The 17,748-nt window shown below is 37.4% G+C and overlaps 1 protein-coding gene across 1 annotated transcript in view; it reads right to left on the reverse strand.

The window, feature by feature from the left end:
* The window catches only part of LOC150090868 (uncharacterized), a 41,517-nt gene that overhangs the window by 10,547 nt on the left and 13,222 nt on the right, over positions 1-17,748 (reverse strand). Inside the window, exon 2 of the mRNA XM_090375269.1 lies at positions 15,140-16,037. Within this exon, the coding sequence (XP_090231395.1) occupies positions 15,140-16,037 (898 nt within the window). The remainder of the gene's footprint in view (positions 1-15,139; positions 16,038-17,748) is intronic.

Below are 17,748 nucleotides of genomic sequence, written 5' to 3' on the forward strand. Positions count from 1 at the left end.
GTAAAATGGATCCATGATTCCTTCTGACTCTGACGGCGTAAGTAGCGTGCTTTAGCTTGTGCACGTTTAAAGGCTAATAGATTGATTGTGGTGGGATATCATCGAAATATCCCCCAAGCTTTGTTTTGAGCCTTTTTGGCTGCTGTGCATTTTGGATTCATCATGGTTTTGGAAACGGAGGAAACCGGGCGGACGTTTTTGGAATTGTAGTTGCAGCTGCATGGACAACATTTTCTGTTATGTACGTGACTGCATCATTGATAGGCTTCTGACTGCAGAGATGTCTGAATTTGCCAGGTGTTGAAAGGCACTCCAGTCAGCCTGATCAAACTTCCACCGTGGTAACCTAAAAGGCAGACATGGTCTCCCAGTGTGTAAGCAGGTTATCACAGGTTTGATCACTTCCATATGGGTTCTCCTCCACTTCCCAAGTGAGTAAAGGGAGAAGAGAAGGGGAGCAGATAGATAAATCAATGGCAGAAAATGTACGGGTAGGTATGTGGAAGAAGGTGTTTGTTCCAATATTTAGAAGGGGGAGATCATTGTAATTTAGCATACGCTCTATGACTCGTCCCCTTCCATTAATGCTAGCACTACCCCACAGGGTATTATGTCCATTGAAATCCCTGAGAAGTAAGAAAGGGGAGGGCAATTGCATTACAAGATCATCGAGGTCTTCCTGGGGGATGTCAGTCCCAGGTGGCAAATAAATAGAGCACATGATTAATAAAAATCCCACTGTAAGGCGAATTGCAACAGCCTCTATGCTGGTTGTAATTGGCTGAACTGGGGTCTGGTTGCCACAAGGATAGCGACTCCTCCATGAGCAGGATCATCTGCAATTCTATCCTTATGAAAAATTGAGATGTTACGCATGGTGGGATCATCATTTGCCTTTAGATAAGTCTCCTGCAAGCAAAAGCAAACTGGCTCATGCTTTTGCAGGAGGGCCTTGATGTCATCAGTATTTCACCGGAATCCACGACAATTCCATTGTAGGAATTTAGCCATTATTTTGGCTTGGTGGGTCCATCAGGCAGCTTCCGAGTTGCTGAGGGCTTACTTTTATCAGTCTTGGGTTTATCTCTTTTGGGGAAGTATGGACGCTGTCCGGTGTCCATTTCTTCCTCCACAAAGAGTTCCAAGACTGATTCGTCCGGTACCTCCTTGTCCTCTACATACATTGTTTCTGGTATTATTGGTTGCTCTCTTTTACCACTTGGTTTTGGTAGTGGTGGAGCACTAGGAGGTACAGATATAGGAGTGGCAGCTGACTGTGTTTTTTTTTGGTGGGCTTTTGTGAACTCAATAAATAGCGTGCAATGGGAGTAAATGACTCTCTTGGTGGTACAGTCATCTCCGTTTGTGTACCGATAGTGCACTTTGCAGAAACCTTCTGAGCATACGAAGGCTTCCCGCTATTTATTGGTTGCATGCATTTTCTAGCCTCTGGGTAGGAGATGTACAGCTCCTTTTTTAATTTTTGAATCTCCTTTTCGTCCTTCCACTGCTGGCTTGTTGTTGTTTTTTGGTTTTTAGGAGCATTAGCAACTAAGGCCATATTGCTCCGGGATATGCGGTGGTCATTCCCTGACCTTTCCGCATCCTCTGTATTTGGTGGTGACGGGCTCGAACCACCGCTGGCATGCTCGGGAGTATGCAGGATGCTCTCCTTGGCAGTTAGTACAATTAGGCTTAGGAGCTAGACATTCCTTGCTCTCGTGATCTTTAGCACCACATCGAGCACAGACAGGGTTACCACGACAAAGCTGTTTGTGAGTGGCCGTACTTTTGACATTTAAAACACCTCGGTGGGTTTGGAACGTAAATCCTCACTGGGCAATTTAAGTACCTTGCCTTAATGGAACTTGGAGGCCGTGGGGTGTTAAATGTTAGGATGAGAACTCGGGTAGGGACGAGATTCCCATCCTTATGCATGGATATTTGCTTGACAGCTGTTACTCCTTGTTCTTTTCATTCAGAGCAGATCTCTTCTTCAGAAACATGAAGAAGATCCCACTCTGATATGACACCTCGTGAAGAGTTCAAAGTTTTGGATTTGGGTGAACCTGCCATCCCTTCTAATCCTTTCTGGATAAAGAAAGGTGACATTTTCCCAATTGACTGCTCTCCGGTGGAATGGAGAATGAGGAAAAGAGGTGTCACAGATGGTGTTTTCTCTCAGTTCTGGCTCTTTTAGCAGAATTGCTGTCACTCTCATCTGACGATCGATTAGGTAGGGGGCCTTGTTGGGGCCCCAGAAGAAGAAGGATTTAAATTACTCATAGGAGTAAGATAAAATTTTCCAATGCCCTAAGTACCTCACCCACCATGGAGCCCTACGAGGAGACGCCAACTCCTGAACTAGCAGGTACTGCGTACACGAATGGGACACCAAGTTAGCTTAGGAGCACCATACCCACGTTTCCAATAAGCCTTGATCTCATCCCAGGACCAAAGGGAGGGAGACTTATTGGAACGCAGTTGACCCTAGCAGTAAGAACCACCCACCGATTGATCCCAGTCAGGCCGGTCTGGGGACCACCCATCTTGTCGAAGCAGGGGCCAAAGTGGTGTATTAAGGCTGGGCCCCTCAACCACCAGGATCCCCCTTTCCGAATTCCATGGGTCACGGCGCACGGCTGCACACACCGGATTCCAAAGATGTAACCCCTGGAACCAAGGTATGGGCATTAGATCCCAGTGATGCTAATCTGGAAGGTCCCCTCACCACGTACAGGTGCCCATGTCGAGGGGCTGTATATAGGTAGCAGTAACCCCAGAGTAACGTATCAACTGGATGGTACTACACTCAGGGTAGTCGAGAATGAAAAGGACCCGGGGGTAATTGTGCAGTCAGATATGGAGTGTTCTGAGCAATGCAAAAAGGCTGCAAAGAGTAGCTCAGGTTGTCTTGTCTTGTCAATGATATACAGGGATAAGGGAGTGATTGTCCCCTTGTATAAGGCAATGGTCAGGCCACACCTTGAGTACTTTATACAGGTCTGGAGGCCTCATTTTAGGAAAGATGTTGAGCTGCTGGAACGAGTACAGAAAAGGGCTACGAGATTGGTGAGTGGAACAAAGGGTTGGTGTTACCAAAAGAGGCTTAAGTTCTGCAAATTGCAGCTTCCGAAGACTAGGCACCTGCGAGGTGATCCAATTGAGGTGTATAAGGCCTTGAATGGATTGAGCAAGCTCAATGCTAATGGGATTCTTCGTCTTACTCAGATTACTCACCTGAGGGGGCATAAATTTAAACCAAGGAATGACAATTGTAGAATAGATGTGTGGAAATTCATTTTTAGCCAGCGAGTGGTTGATAGTTAGAACAAACTTCCATCTGTTGTAGTGGAGTTCAGTAACTTAAATAAGTTCAAGGCAGAACTAGACAAACATTTAGAGTGAACGGATGGGTGAGATGGGAAGGGGTTTTATTTTAAATTTTTTTTTTTTTTTTTTTGGCTGATTCTACATAAGCTTGCTTTCTTGTATCATATACTGCTACTAATGCTAATTAGTAGCAGTCTCATATGCTGCTACTAATGCTACTAAAGACTAATCTGATCAACAATTACCAGTATGGATTCTGTCAGTGTCGATCCACTGGTGATACTCTGGCTTATATTATCCATGTATGGACAATTTCAATGGAAAAGTTGGGAGAAACTTAAGCAGTTGCTCTTGATATTTCAAAGGCTTTTGATCATGTTTGGTATAAAGATCTTCTAAACTTATGGTTTTCCAACTGTTTTTTTGTAATTGGGTATCCAGTTTTCTCTCTGACTGGTCACTGCAGTTATGGTAGAAGGCTCTCTGTCTTCTAATTTCTCCACCAATGCTGGTGATCACCAAGGTTCAGTTCTTTCTCCCATTCTTTTCCTGTTGTATATTACTGATATTCTTCCATTGACTGGAAACCTTATGCATAGCTTTGTTGATGATTGCACATTGCATTCCACCTTCCAGTTTGAGAAACCTTGTCCTGCTCAAACAGCTACCACTTTTTGAATATCTACTACCAATTCCTTAAATGCTTATCTCCAGATAATTCTCCACTGTGGAAAGATAACTTATCAATCCTTCTAAAACTCAGTCCTGTCTTATATCTTGCAAAAAGGATTCTTCTGCTCCTATGCTTATCTTCGATGACACTCCTATTTCTAGGCAAGATCATATTTCTATTTGGGATTACCCTGACTTCTAATCTCTCTTGGCATAAGCACATCACAAATATTGCTTCCTCTGCATCTAAAAAACTGGGTTTTCTCTTTTGCTCATGTTACTTTTCTTCCAAACAGCTGTTCACTTTGTACAAATCACAAATTCATTCTACCATGGAATATTGTTCCCACATCTGGGGAGTGCCTCCCCCCCCCTGCTCTCTCTCTCTCTCTCTCTCTCTCTCTCTCTCTCAGGCCTCTAGATTCCATTAAAGAGGTCAGTTAAGTTAATTAATGCCTCATCTCTAACAGATTCTCTCCACTCCGTCTCATAGAAGTTCTGTTTCTGCTGCATGCCTTTTCTATAGATGCTTCCATGGGCACTTTTCTATAGATGCTCTTTTGAATTGGCTTCTATAATTCCCCCTTACTCTTTCAAACAGACATCCTTTTACTGTCCAACTTCAAACCCACTTAACTAACTTTTCTTATTCATTTCACTTCCGTTTTCTGGAACAACCTTCCTTCATATGTATTTCCTGAAAATACAGGCTACAGAAGTTCAAGTCTAATGTCAACAAATATCTTCTTTCATCTTCTCAACCTTCAACCTATGCATGCTACTAAGTACTACAGTTTTCATGAGAGACAAAAAAAAAAAAAAAAAAAAATAGTTGAGGCTTATATTTCAAAAATTTCAAAGGTCAACTGGATAGCTACCTACATGAGGAGGGAATTGCATAATTTGTACTTTCTCAGGATTTTTTTTTTTTTTTTAGCCAAGGCAGCAAAATCCTGTAGCTTCCTTGCCCAAATGGCTATAATAATACTAAACACAACAATCAGGCAAATTTACGTCTCTAATTCACAGGGGTGGTTTGAATTCTCTTACCAGAACTGATGACTACTTTTATAGAAATATATAGAAGTTAAACATTCCGCAAATGGTATCAAATGTTATATCAATATGCAACTAAAATCTATGCATAAGATGCTTCTGAAATCTAATTAATGACCAAAATCAAATATTTGCTGTCTACAACACGGTATGCACTGAAATATTTTTGTTCATTTCTGCCATAACACGTGAAGGGCTGCTATCTTTATCATTTATTGCCAACTATAAATAGATAAGGTGTCATCGAGGAATGACTAATAAATTGTAACATTTTTGTAGAAAAAAACATACAAATTCCATAGAAAATTTTCTTTGTTTATTATGTAATTTAGTAATTACATAATAAACATAATAAATTCATGAAAGAAAAACAGAATCATAAATAAATGTTTGATTTTTTTCCCTTTAAATATGGATTGTCTAATAAATAACTTGCACACAGAGCTGCTGACTTCATTTCTAGCTAAACAAAGCAAACTCCATTATCATCTGTAACACGAAGACGTAAGCATAGTTAGACTTTACACATGGGTAAAGTGACCAGACATCCCGGATTTCAGTTGTTTGCCACGCACTGCAAACTGTCCTGGAAAAGTCCCGGATTGGACATGTAACCTCCATAATGCAAACATAATGCAAATCATCTGTATTATGTTTGCTAGGAACCAATGGTACAACACAAAGGGATTTTTTCGGTAGTAAATAAGTTGTGAATGTCAACAAAAAAATAAATAAATAAAATAACTGACCACAGAAACGCTGAAAGCAATACTACAAAATAATGAAGAATTATTAAGAAAAATTCACTCAGTAGAAAAATATATTTAATTATATTATTTAATTTCTCTTGTTTTTATTGTTAAAAGTATGTATTTTTATTATTAGTATTATTTCACAGAAAAAAAAAAACAACAACCTTTTTTCACTAAACAAAAATGAAAGTCGATTAAAAACACGACCCCTCTAATAAGAGTTTTCCCCCCTTCTAATAACAACTGTTTTTCTCAGTTCATGTCCTTCATGCTGTTTGTCATGTAGCGTAATACAAGGGTACCTTTCCTGACTTAAAATACAGTATAATATTTCAAAATTTTAATATTTCTTAATATCCTATACATTATATTTTTTATCCTATTTTTATTTGGTCTAAATTCAAAACATCATTTCAGATTCAAAATGAAGACAGATTCTCTACAAGAGAAAATCACAATAAGTTAACATTTGTTCAATTTTACAAATATTAGTGGGTCTCACAATCACACAAGTTGTCTGTCAAACATGAGGGGTACCTATATTTAATTTCAGCCTTTCTGTGAAAAAAAAAAAAAAAAAAAAATATATATATATATATAGTGTATTTGTTTTTTTTTTTTAAGAAGTGTGATATTTTATTTTATAAGTTTAGTTCAAAGAAGTATATGTATTTAATTTATATTTTGTATGTGAATATGTTTTTATAAATAAAAAAATATAAATGTGTATTGTTTCTAGGGGGTAGTAAAATTCTTCCCCCAGATGATCTGCATTGGAATACTGAGGATCTGGTCACTTTACACATGGGCCTTGGTAGCATAGTGCCTTTGGCAGCATGCTTGCTGACTGAAAAGGACCTGGGTTCAAATCACACTGGAAGGGTTTCCAGAGTTTTTTTTTTTTTTTTTTCAGTACTAAGTTATCCGGTCTTGGGCCAAGTACCATGAGAGGGAATCTCTCCCTCCCTCACCACCCAAATCGACCGATGAACACACAAATACAGACATTCCCTGCCCCCGCTCACCCTCTATGAAATAATTTATCTAATTAATTAGATTAAATTCAGAAAATACTATTATTGCAGGGAGGTGAAAACGTCGCTAACATCATGTACATATTCAGTTAAATGATGTTAGCAATAATATAGTGTATTCTTCTTAATTAACCACCTTGGCACTTAATAAATTTATTCAATCCCCTATTTTTTTTTTACTTCAGCCATGCTGCATTTCAATATGGCCATTGCACATAACTGAAAATATTTATTTACTTTTTAATGGAACATTATTGGATATTAAGTCCAGGAATTCTTTGAAATATGCAAATATTTAGCTGGTGAGTACTTAGTAATAGTATTCGCCATATAGTACTAAAGCTTTTTATTAGTAAAATAATAAGAGGAGTTTACCTCAATATAGTACGTAGAACACTTCCGTATGATACCCTCCAGAGGGTATCATACGGAAGTGTTCTACATACTATATTGAGGTAAACTCCTCTTATTATCTTACTAATATTATTATCAACGTAGAACATATTGAGTATTACAGCTCTGATTCATACTATCTAAGTACTAAAGTCTATATTTGCCATATAGACTTTACACCACATCATACTAAATTAAGGATTTTGTAAAGGCTAAATCTAAATCTTTTGTGGCATAGTTCAGATTACTTCTCTGGCAAAAAAAAAAAAAAAAAAGTTGTGGGCTGACTGAAGGTAGACGTAAGATTAACCGCAGACCTAACCTTTTATTAGTGAAATATAGTATGTTGGTGGAAGCCCTCCAATCGAGGCCCATGGTGTAAATACACTCATGCTCTTCAGAAAAATCCCAATCAAGTTGGTATTCTCATTCCAACAGTAGTACTACAAGTGGACTAGCATTAGCATTAGTAGAGGCATATGATGCAAGAAAGCAAGCTTATTCAGCATCATCCACAAAAAAAACAACCACTACTCCCATTTCACCCCTCCGTTCGTTCGAAATACCTGTCCAGCTGAGCCTTAAATTTATTTAGGCTATCAACTTCAACAACAAGCGATGGGAGTCTATTCCACAAACCAACTGCCCGCTGGCTAAAGGCAAATTTCCGCACATCTATCCGACATCCGTCCTTCCTCAATTTGAATTTATGCCCTCTCAGGTGATTATTCTGAGCAAGAGGAAGAATCCCATCGGCATTGAGCATGCTCAAGCCATTCAAAGCCTTATACACCTCTATCAGATCACCTCGCCGATGCCTAGTCATTGACAAAGACCTTCACATAAATGTCTCCTGTAACTGCTAATGTGGCATCTAAAATTCAAAAATCAAAGTGACAATCACCAAGAAACAGTTTTGTATAGGGGACACAGAAATTATCACTAAACACATTCAGTGATGCATAAATTCCAAGCCTAAATTTCAGAAATTGAACAATGATGTAAGAAATGCTAACAAATTTGTTTCCAGTTTCAATATTTCTGAAATTGTCAATGATTTTTCAATAAGAAAATCAAGAATAATAAACATTATTTAGTTATTTACTATGATATTATTGTATTCTTCTTTTATGTTTATATGTATAAACATAATACTTTTGTATACATAACCTTCACTTCATTGTTTCTTTTCTAATTAATTTTTAATTTATACTTTTTATTAGTTGTGATTATGTAAATTTCATTGTCAGTAATTATAATTATTGACAACAAAATTATAATTATTGACAAAGAAAATTTCCATATAACGAGCTGATTTCAAGAGACCTGGATACACTGTTCATACCTCTGGCCCTTGGGCAGTAAAGCTGATGCTATAAAAAGCACAAATTAACAGCTAAATGGATTAATTCCACAAATTAAGAGCTAAAACATTCTACAATTTAGTGGTGCCAACAGAACCCTGCAGAAGGAAACTGGCCAACTACAAAAAATGGTCATTTCTGTGGCCAACCATAGAAAAAGATGGAAGGTTTTGGGAGAGGCCTTTGCTCAGCAGTGGGTCAGTAATGGTAAAAAGAACTAAAACTTATACACTACTGTACTGGGAAGTCTTGCTGGTCAACTGCTATGTGTCCACAGCCATTGGCAAAGATTAAGGCAATATTCACATGGACATTGGCTCTGATCTGTTTTCTGCCACAAGCATCCTACTAGAGAATTAGGACAGAGTAATTTTCCTTTATCACAGAAATTCATCAGTTGTTTCGAAGAAATGGGTCATCCACATTTTCACTAAATTTCGCGTCTCTATTTACATGGTAGGTACAAAATCAGTTTTGTTTTAGCTGCTGCACAAGTAACTTTACAGCTAAGAGGAAATCCTTGCACGTAGTGTGAAAAAGTGCAAGTGCTTAATAGTGTAGATCGGGGCATTAAAAAAAAAAAAAAATTCTTGAAAATTTGGTATTCCTGCCAGCAGTGAGTTAACCATTCTGAGAAACTGTTTCAATTTTCAAACTGTTTAAGGAAATGGGACCCAGTCAGAAGCATGCAAAATTGTGCCTTAATGAAGATGTAGATGAAGCAGTTTTTAAGTGGATGAAATTGATTCAAGAACATAACGTGCTGATGTCAGGATCATTAATAAAAGAAAAGGCTATGGAGTATGCATCTTTTCTGGGGCATAAAACATTTCAAGTCAGTTCTGGTTGACTGGAAAAGTTTAAAGAGTGGCATGGCTTACTCGAAAAAGTTATTTCTGATGAAAGTGGAGTTACAATTGAAGAAGACTATACTTATTGGAAAGAAACAGTTTTGAAAAAAATTATGGACTATGAGCCCAAAGACATATTCAACGATGAAACATTCTTTAAATGGTTGCCGAACAAGACACTGACTTTTAAAGGTTATAAATGTTTAGGTGGTAAAAATAGTAAGGAGAGAATTACACTCTAATAGTAAGGAGAAAATTTCATTACCAGCCATATTGGTATAAATATGACTGGTAACGAAAAACTGAAGCTTTTGGTATTAGGCAAAAGCAAACAACCATGATGTTTCCCAGGAGTAAAGTCGTTAGAGTTGGACTACAACTACAACAAAAAATCTTGGATGACAAGTGAAATTTTTGAGCAGCAAATTTTAAATTTCGATAGAAAGATGACGAAAGAAAACAGAAAAATCTCGCTGATTGTCGACGACTGCCCTGTCCACCTTCACTCGGTAATTTCGAAACTTACAAATGTGAAGTTTGTTTTATTCCCTCCGAATACCTCGTCTAAACTGCAGCCAATGGGCCAAGGATTTGAAAATGCACTACCGAAGGTATATACTCAAAAAATTATACTGAGAATAGAAACCAACCAACCTATAGATTCTGTTTTAGATTTGCGGATGTGCATATCAGAGTTGGCGAAAGTGTGGAGTCAAGATGTGACGAAAACAACAATTAAGATTTGTTTCGCAAAACCAGGTTTTGCTAAAATGCTAATTAACAGCAATGAGAGGGGTGAACTATTACAAGACATTGAGCAATCTTGGGAAGAGTTCCAAGCAAGTTTGATCAGTGGAGATTTTCCTTGACGAATTTTTAGGAGTTGATAATATGGAGTTGATAATGGTCCAACATTTTGGAGCGTATTTAAAGAACCACTGACAATATTGATGAGTCGGATGAAAATGAAGGCAATATTAAATCTTCCAAACAAGAAATGTTGGCTGCATCGAGATCTTCAGTGGGAAAAAATGTAACAAACATATTTGAGTGTTTAAACAAAGGCGAACATTTTTATGAACAGTTTACAGTAGAATCTCCAGTATATAACAAAAAGTAACTATATATTTTACAACATAATTCTTAAAATTGCACTAATACACTGTGCGCATTATGTATGTATGTATTAATAATTAATATCAAGAGCTGCTGGGAATCATTATGGAACAAGTAAATACATGGGTTGTGTTAGGGTAAGTAACAATAAGTGCATGTATACTTGCATGTACACTAATGCTAGAAGCATAGTAAATAAAATTGATGAATTTGAAGTGCTGATCAAGACATGAAAGGCAAATATTGTTGGGATATCAGAGACATGGTGTCACACAGATATAAGCAGTGCAGAATTGGAATTTGGGAAGTACAATGTGTACAGAAAGGACAGACAAGGTAGAAGGGGAGGAGGGGTTATGTTGTTAATTAAGAAACAAAATCTAAGGAAGTGCATCCAGTTGACACAGGTAGACAGTGCAATGTTGAGTCTGTTTGTTGTGAAAATGTATGTTATAGGCCTAATGACTATGATGAGTACAATGAACAGTTGTGCAGAGAAACAGAATGGGCCAGTAAACCAGAATGTCTTGTATTGGGGGATTTTAACTTTCCAGATATTGACTGGAACTTGTGGGTTCGTCACTCACACGCTAGCAAGACTTTTGTGGATTTATTGGAGGATTGTTTTCTACAGCAACATGTTTGAGGGGCAACCCTTGATCTGATTATCAGTTGTTTTTTTTAGGAGCATTAGCAACTAAGGCCATATTGCTCTGGGATATGCGGTAGTCATTCCCTGACCTTTCCGCATCATCCTCCGTATTTGGTGGTCACAGGCTTGAACCCCGGTCTAATCAAAAAGCGTGTGCTATGCACTGCTGCTCCTGCCCACCCAGCTACGGAGGCGCCACCTCTGATTATCAGTAGTGATTATTCATGCATTAAGAATTTGCAGATAAAGGAACCACTAGGTGACAGTGATCACAGTGTATCGATGTGGGATTTACTTAAAGATGTAACTACCATCAAGGATAAAAGGAAGGGTTTTTGTTTTTGTAAAGGTGACTGCAGTGGTCTCAGACAGTTTTTAAATTCTATACAGTGGGATCAACTGATGATGTTACCAATGGTGAATACGGTGAATTCTAAATGGGAAGCCTTCAGAAACTTAATATTGGAAGCTAGTAGGCTTTTCATACCAACTAAGGAATACTGTTCGAATGAATTAACGAGACTCATGGTAGAAAAAAATGCATGGGATGCATATAAATTATCAGGAGACACAGAAGCCTACGGCAGATATAAGCTACTCTGTAATCAAGTCACAAAGGAGGTTAGGCAGGTGAAGGCAGATAACGAGAAATCTTTGGCAAAGGATGGAAAGAAAAACAGCAAAGAGTTCTTTACTTATGTAAACTCTAGAAGGAAGGGGATGAATCAGATTGGTCCACTTGATATCGATGGGTCAACTGTTGATGATCCTGCTCAGGTAGCTAACAAACTAAATGAATATTTTGCATCGACATTCACACATGAGGAGTTATTCAGCGAGGGGAATGCCAGAGGTGTATTCAATTCTGGCAGTAAGCTAGAGAATCTTGTAATAACTGACAGTAAAGTGGAGGAGAAATTGTTGAAGATAAACACAAGAAAGGCACCTGGGGTGGATGGAATCTATCCAGTTATATTAAAGGAGGCAGCAAAGGAAGTAAGCAAACCCTTAGCCATAATTATGAGAGCATCCGTGGAGTCAGGGGAGGTTCCCATGGACTGGAGATGTGCAAATGTATCCCCAATTCACAAAGGGGGTTCAAAGGGAGACAAATATTTACAGACCTGTTAGTTTAACTTCTGTTCCGGGGGAAATAATCGAGTTACTGGTTAAAGAGGTGATACAGGATCACCTGGACAAGACAGCAGTAATAGTTCAGACAGATTATGGGTTTGTTAAGGGAAAGTCTTGTCTGATCAATTTTATTGGATACTACATTGTGGTCACAAAGGAACTGGATGCAAAAAATAATTTTGATGTCATATTCTTGGATTTCAGGAAAGCTTTTGATAGAGCATCACATGGAAGACTGCTGTACAAAGTGGAGTGGTATGGCATTAATAGCAAGTTTCTACAATGGATAAAGGGATGGTTGAGTGGGAGATGACAGAGAGTGGTAATCAATGGACACTGCTCTTTGTGGACTAATGTTATTAGTGGATTCCCCCAGGGTTCAGTGCTGGGCACATTGTTTTGTGTATTTAACAATAATATCGATGAAGGTATATCAGGCTTAATGTCCAAGTTTGCAGATGATACAAAGGTTGGCAGGATTGTTAATGACAGTAAAGACAGTATGCTACTCCAACTGGATCTAGATAAGTTGGGAAAATGGGCTGAGAAGTAGCAACTGAAGTTTAACATTGACAAATGCAAAGTACTGCATATGGGTAGCAGTAACCCAAGAGAAATGTACCAACTGTGTACCTGATTGTAGTACCAACGGTACTACACTCAGGGAGGTGGAGAATGAAAAAGACCTGGGGGTAATTGTGCAGTCAGATATGAAGTTCTCTGAGCAGTGCAGATAGGTTGCCAGAGCAGGTCATGCAGTTTTGTCAATGATATGTATAGGAACTTTGCTAGCAGAGACAAGGAGGTGATTATCCCTTTGTATAAGGCAATGGACAAGCCACACCTTAAGTACTGTATACAGGTTTGGAGGTCTCATTTTAGGAAGGATGTAGAGTTGCTAGAATGAGTACAGAGAAGGGCAACAAGATTGGTGAGAGGAACAAAGGGGTGCACTTATGAAGAAAGGCTTAAGTTCTGCAAATTGCAGTATCTGGAGAGTAGGCACCTGCGAGATGATCTGATCGAGGTGTATAAGGTCTTGAATGGTTTCAGCAGGCTCACTGCTGATGGGTACTTCCGCTTGCTCAGATTAAGAACCTGATGGGGCATAGATTCAAATTGAGGAAAGACAGTTGTGGAATAGATGTACGGAAGTTTGCCTTTAGTCGGCAATCAACCAGCGGGTGGTTGATTGCTGGAACAGACTTACATCTGTTGTCGTGGAAGTTGATAGCTTAAATAAATTTAAGTCTGAACTAGACAAACATTTGGAGTGACCGGATGGGTGAAATGGGAAGCTTCTTTTTTCTTTTTTTTTTTTTTTTTGGCTGATGCTATAGAAGCTTGGTTTCTTGCATCATATGCCTCAAATAATGCTAATGCTAATTTCTGATTTATATTCTGTTTCTGAATGTTGAGTTACAGTATTTTTCATTGTTGAAAGGTCAACGAACTTTCTGTTTAATGAATTTTTTCAAGGGAACGATCGATTTCATCACATAGAGGTCTGACTGTATATAAATATCTTTGAGGGGGTGCGAAATTGTGATTGGCACCCATGTGCTACATTCCCTAGGAATGCCCCTGTATAGATGAACCTACAAAGAACGTGCTATGGAAGTAGACCTTCATGGAAGCCAAGATCTGATGTCAACTGGAAAATGTAGTTGCAATGGGAATGCAATTCATGTGGCAATTCATGAGAGGCAAGTCATGTGGTCTGAGAGTCCGAATTTATGCTCTTCAGTATCAGTGGAAGAGCGGACATTTGAAGGAAACTACAAGAGGCACTAGGACCATCCTATTGTGTATTGAACAGTACAGGCTGCTGGATGAGGTGAATGGTGCCCATGATATGACTCTTTAGGGTACCATGAACACAGTGAATATCTGAACACTGCTGTGAATCAGGTATGTCCAAAAATGTTGAATATTTATTCCTATCGACAGGGGTACTTTCAAGATAATAATGCAACCCACCAATCAATGTGCAAAATTTGTAAAACAGTGGTTTTAGAAACAAGGATGACCGAGCATCATCTACTCTAGATGGCCTAACATGTAGGTCTCAATCCCACTGAGCATCTCTGGGATAAACTGGAAAGGTGTGGCTCAGTATTATTCATGTCCCTTTTCAAAACTTTGTTGACTCCATGTTAATCATTATATGAAGCAATGATTTTGGCAAATGGTGGCCTAACATGGTATTAACTCATAATCTTAATAAAGTGGGTAGGCAGTGTGTACTGACTATGAAATCCACTGATGACTACAACTTGTAATTAAATTTAAATGACCTGGAATAAGTTCCTATGAAAGGAAGTGGAGACAGACTAATTAATGATGGCCTGTTCCTTATTCATCTTCAAATATTCTGTTTTACTGAAACAGTTTAAATAAAATTGGATATTTGAAGATGAATAAGGAGCAGGCTATAAAACATTATTTGTTCCTTTGAACATATTAGTCGCTTACATAATTATTAAAAGCTCTAAAAATTGCTTAAAAATTCAGAGGGAAAAAAAAAAAAAAAACTTCTAACAAAGCCTCTCAGCCCTGATATACTGCATTTGCAAGTGCTGCTTAAATAAAATGTACAAATCAAGTTCAAAAAAATCCTATGGAAGAAGGATACTCAACTCTTTTATTCCAATTATTAATAATATATCAAATATTTTATAATGAATGGTTTCAGCATTACAAGAGTAAATCAAATTAACTTTAAAATGTATTGTTAATTACAGATAGCCACCAAGAAGATAATACATAAGGTATCACTTACCACATTTACCGGACATCTGAAAAAGAACACTTTGCCACGTGGTATTCTGATATTGCAACTGTTGCTTTAAAGTATGAACTTGATGCTTTAGTTCTTCAACAGTCATCATTGCATCATTAAACTCATCAATATCCAGTGAATCATTCATTGAATTATTTAGCATAAATGCCTGTTTACCTTGATTATCATATGTTTTGGAGAATTCTGTACCACTTCCACACCTCTTCTCAAGAGCAGGATTATGTGTGGATAATTTATATCCAAAGTCTTGAAGCTCTTCCATTTCCTGTTTCATCTGAAATAGCAATTTTTGTGAAACTTCTTCCCAGCTTTCTGTGCTTTGTTTAGGAGTATTAACATCACTATGAAATAATATTCCAGGTTCTCTTGTTCTTACAGAAACAGATGAATTAGCAAATGGTCTGTGGTTATAACCAGTTACAGGATCTGACCAAAGATACAAATTACACTTCTGAAGAGAATGATTAAGTTTTGTGTGAAGAGCTGCATTTTCTTCAGCCATTGCTAAACTATGCAGCTTCAGTTTTTCATTTTCTTGAATAAATGCATATAATTTTTCCTCTATTTCCGTCTTCATCTCAGAAAATAGTTTGATTCGCTCATCTTTATCTTGACTCTCTTTTTTATATTTCATTTTTTCCTTTTCTAATTTTAAGCTTTCTTCTTTCCATTTCAAAACTTCAGCTGAAAGAAGAATCTTACACTGGTTAAGAAATGCTATCTGTTTTTCATAAAACTGTGGTCCTTTGCAATCACCTGAGCAAGAATAACATTTCACATCTTTTATATTTTTTTCAGACATTTTATTTCTACTCATATTTTGCATATCACTTGAAGATTTTTCATTTTGAAGTTGTACATCATCCATGGTTTTCAGCTGTTAAAAAAAAAAAAATCAACATTAAAAACATTACAAATAAACTAATAATAAAATAATTTGCAATAACAATCCTAAATTCTATTTAATGATACTGGTGAGACCCAAAAGTGCCAATATTCCTTATATTTAACATTGAGTGGATTTCCTAAGCAGGTGACCCACAGTGAATTTTTTTGAAGAATTTGGAAGTTTGAAAAAACTGTTTATAAAACATTTTTACTTATTTTGACTTTATAACAAAACAAAGTGTGATTATTGTCAAAAATCAAATCAAAATTCAAAATTGAAAAAAGAAAAAAAAAAAAAAAGGAGAGATTAAAAAAAAATCAAACAAAAACTTTTTTTCCCTTCAACTTCAGTCTGTGCAATCCCACAATCTTGATGAAAAGGCATGCCCTCTTACATTGATTTTTCACAACTTTCATAGATATAAAATGGCTAATACTTGTACACACAGTTAATAGATGGCAGAAAACTTGGTGTTTCAAGAGAATCTATACATATACATATGTAACTTGTTGATACTTCTGAACCTTCATAATGCACATATGAAAATATACAAATATATATAAAGAACATGCAGACACCACATCTTTGTTTCTTTAGTTCTAAGATTTGTAACAAAAATAAGAATTATCAAGACAATTGCACAATCTAATGGCTTTGATAATGCCATTTTTAAAACTGAATATTGAGAAATCGTGCTATCGATGACTCCTTTTGGCTCTGGTGACGAATATAGCAAGCTTTGATGCATGTATGTTTGAAGGCTAAGAGATTGGCCATGGTAGAATATTGTTGGAATATCCCCCAAGCTTTGTTCTATGCCATTTTTGCTGCTGTGCATTCTACCAAGGTTTTAAAAATGGTGAAAACCAGGTAGATGTTTTTGAAATTGCAATTACAGCTGTAATGTACATCACTGAATCAATGACAGACTCCTGACTGACTGTACTGATGTTAAACTCCGTCAAATATTGAAAGGCATTCCAGTCAGCCTGATCAATCTTCCACTGTGGTAACTTAAAAGGTAGACATGGCCTCCTGTTAATTTGACTGGTTATTATGGGGAAGTGATCACTTCAGTAAAGTTTCTCCTCCACCTCCCAAATGAGTGAAAGAAGGAGAGCACATAGAAAGATCAATAGCACACAATGTCTGGGTAGGCATATGGAAAAGGTGTTAGTTCTCACATTTAGAAGGAAGAGGTCATTGTCAGTGAGCACTGGCTCTGTGACACTTCCCCTTCTATTAATGGTGGCACTACCCCAAAGGGTATTATGTCCTTTGAAATTACCCAGGAGTAAGATAGGGTGAGCAGCTGCACAATGAGATCAAGGTCTATTTGAGAGATGTCGGGCCCAGGTGGCAAATAAATGCCAAGAGAGAGAGAGAGTAGCCTTGTGCAGGCGAAGTTTTTACTGCTCCTGGAATAGAGAAGTTTTTTCTGCTTTATTAGCTTAAATTGGCATATTAACTTATTTTCTAGAGTAGCTTTATATTCCTAGTTACGATACTTAGTTTGAAGTTTAATTTAGATAGAGATTTTGTAGATATTACTTAGTATCGGTAAGGGTATCAAATCCACGTGTTACAAGTTGCAGCTCCGCTGAACAAGAAGTTTTTTAGCCATATTTAGCCGCTTTATTCACCAATTGTTATATAAAATTATTTTCTATAAGTAGCTTATAGACCTAGTCAGGATACT

The sequence above is a fragment of the Mastigoproctus giganteus genome, chromosome 1 (assembly GCF_048544385.1).
Source record: "Mastigoproctus giganteus isolate SK-2022 chromosome 1, ASM4854438v1, whole genome shotgun sequence".
NCBI classification, from domain to species: domain Eukaryota; kingdom Metazoa; phylum Arthropoda; class Arachnida; order Uropygi; family Thelyphonidae; genus Mastigoproctus; species Mastigoproctus giganteus.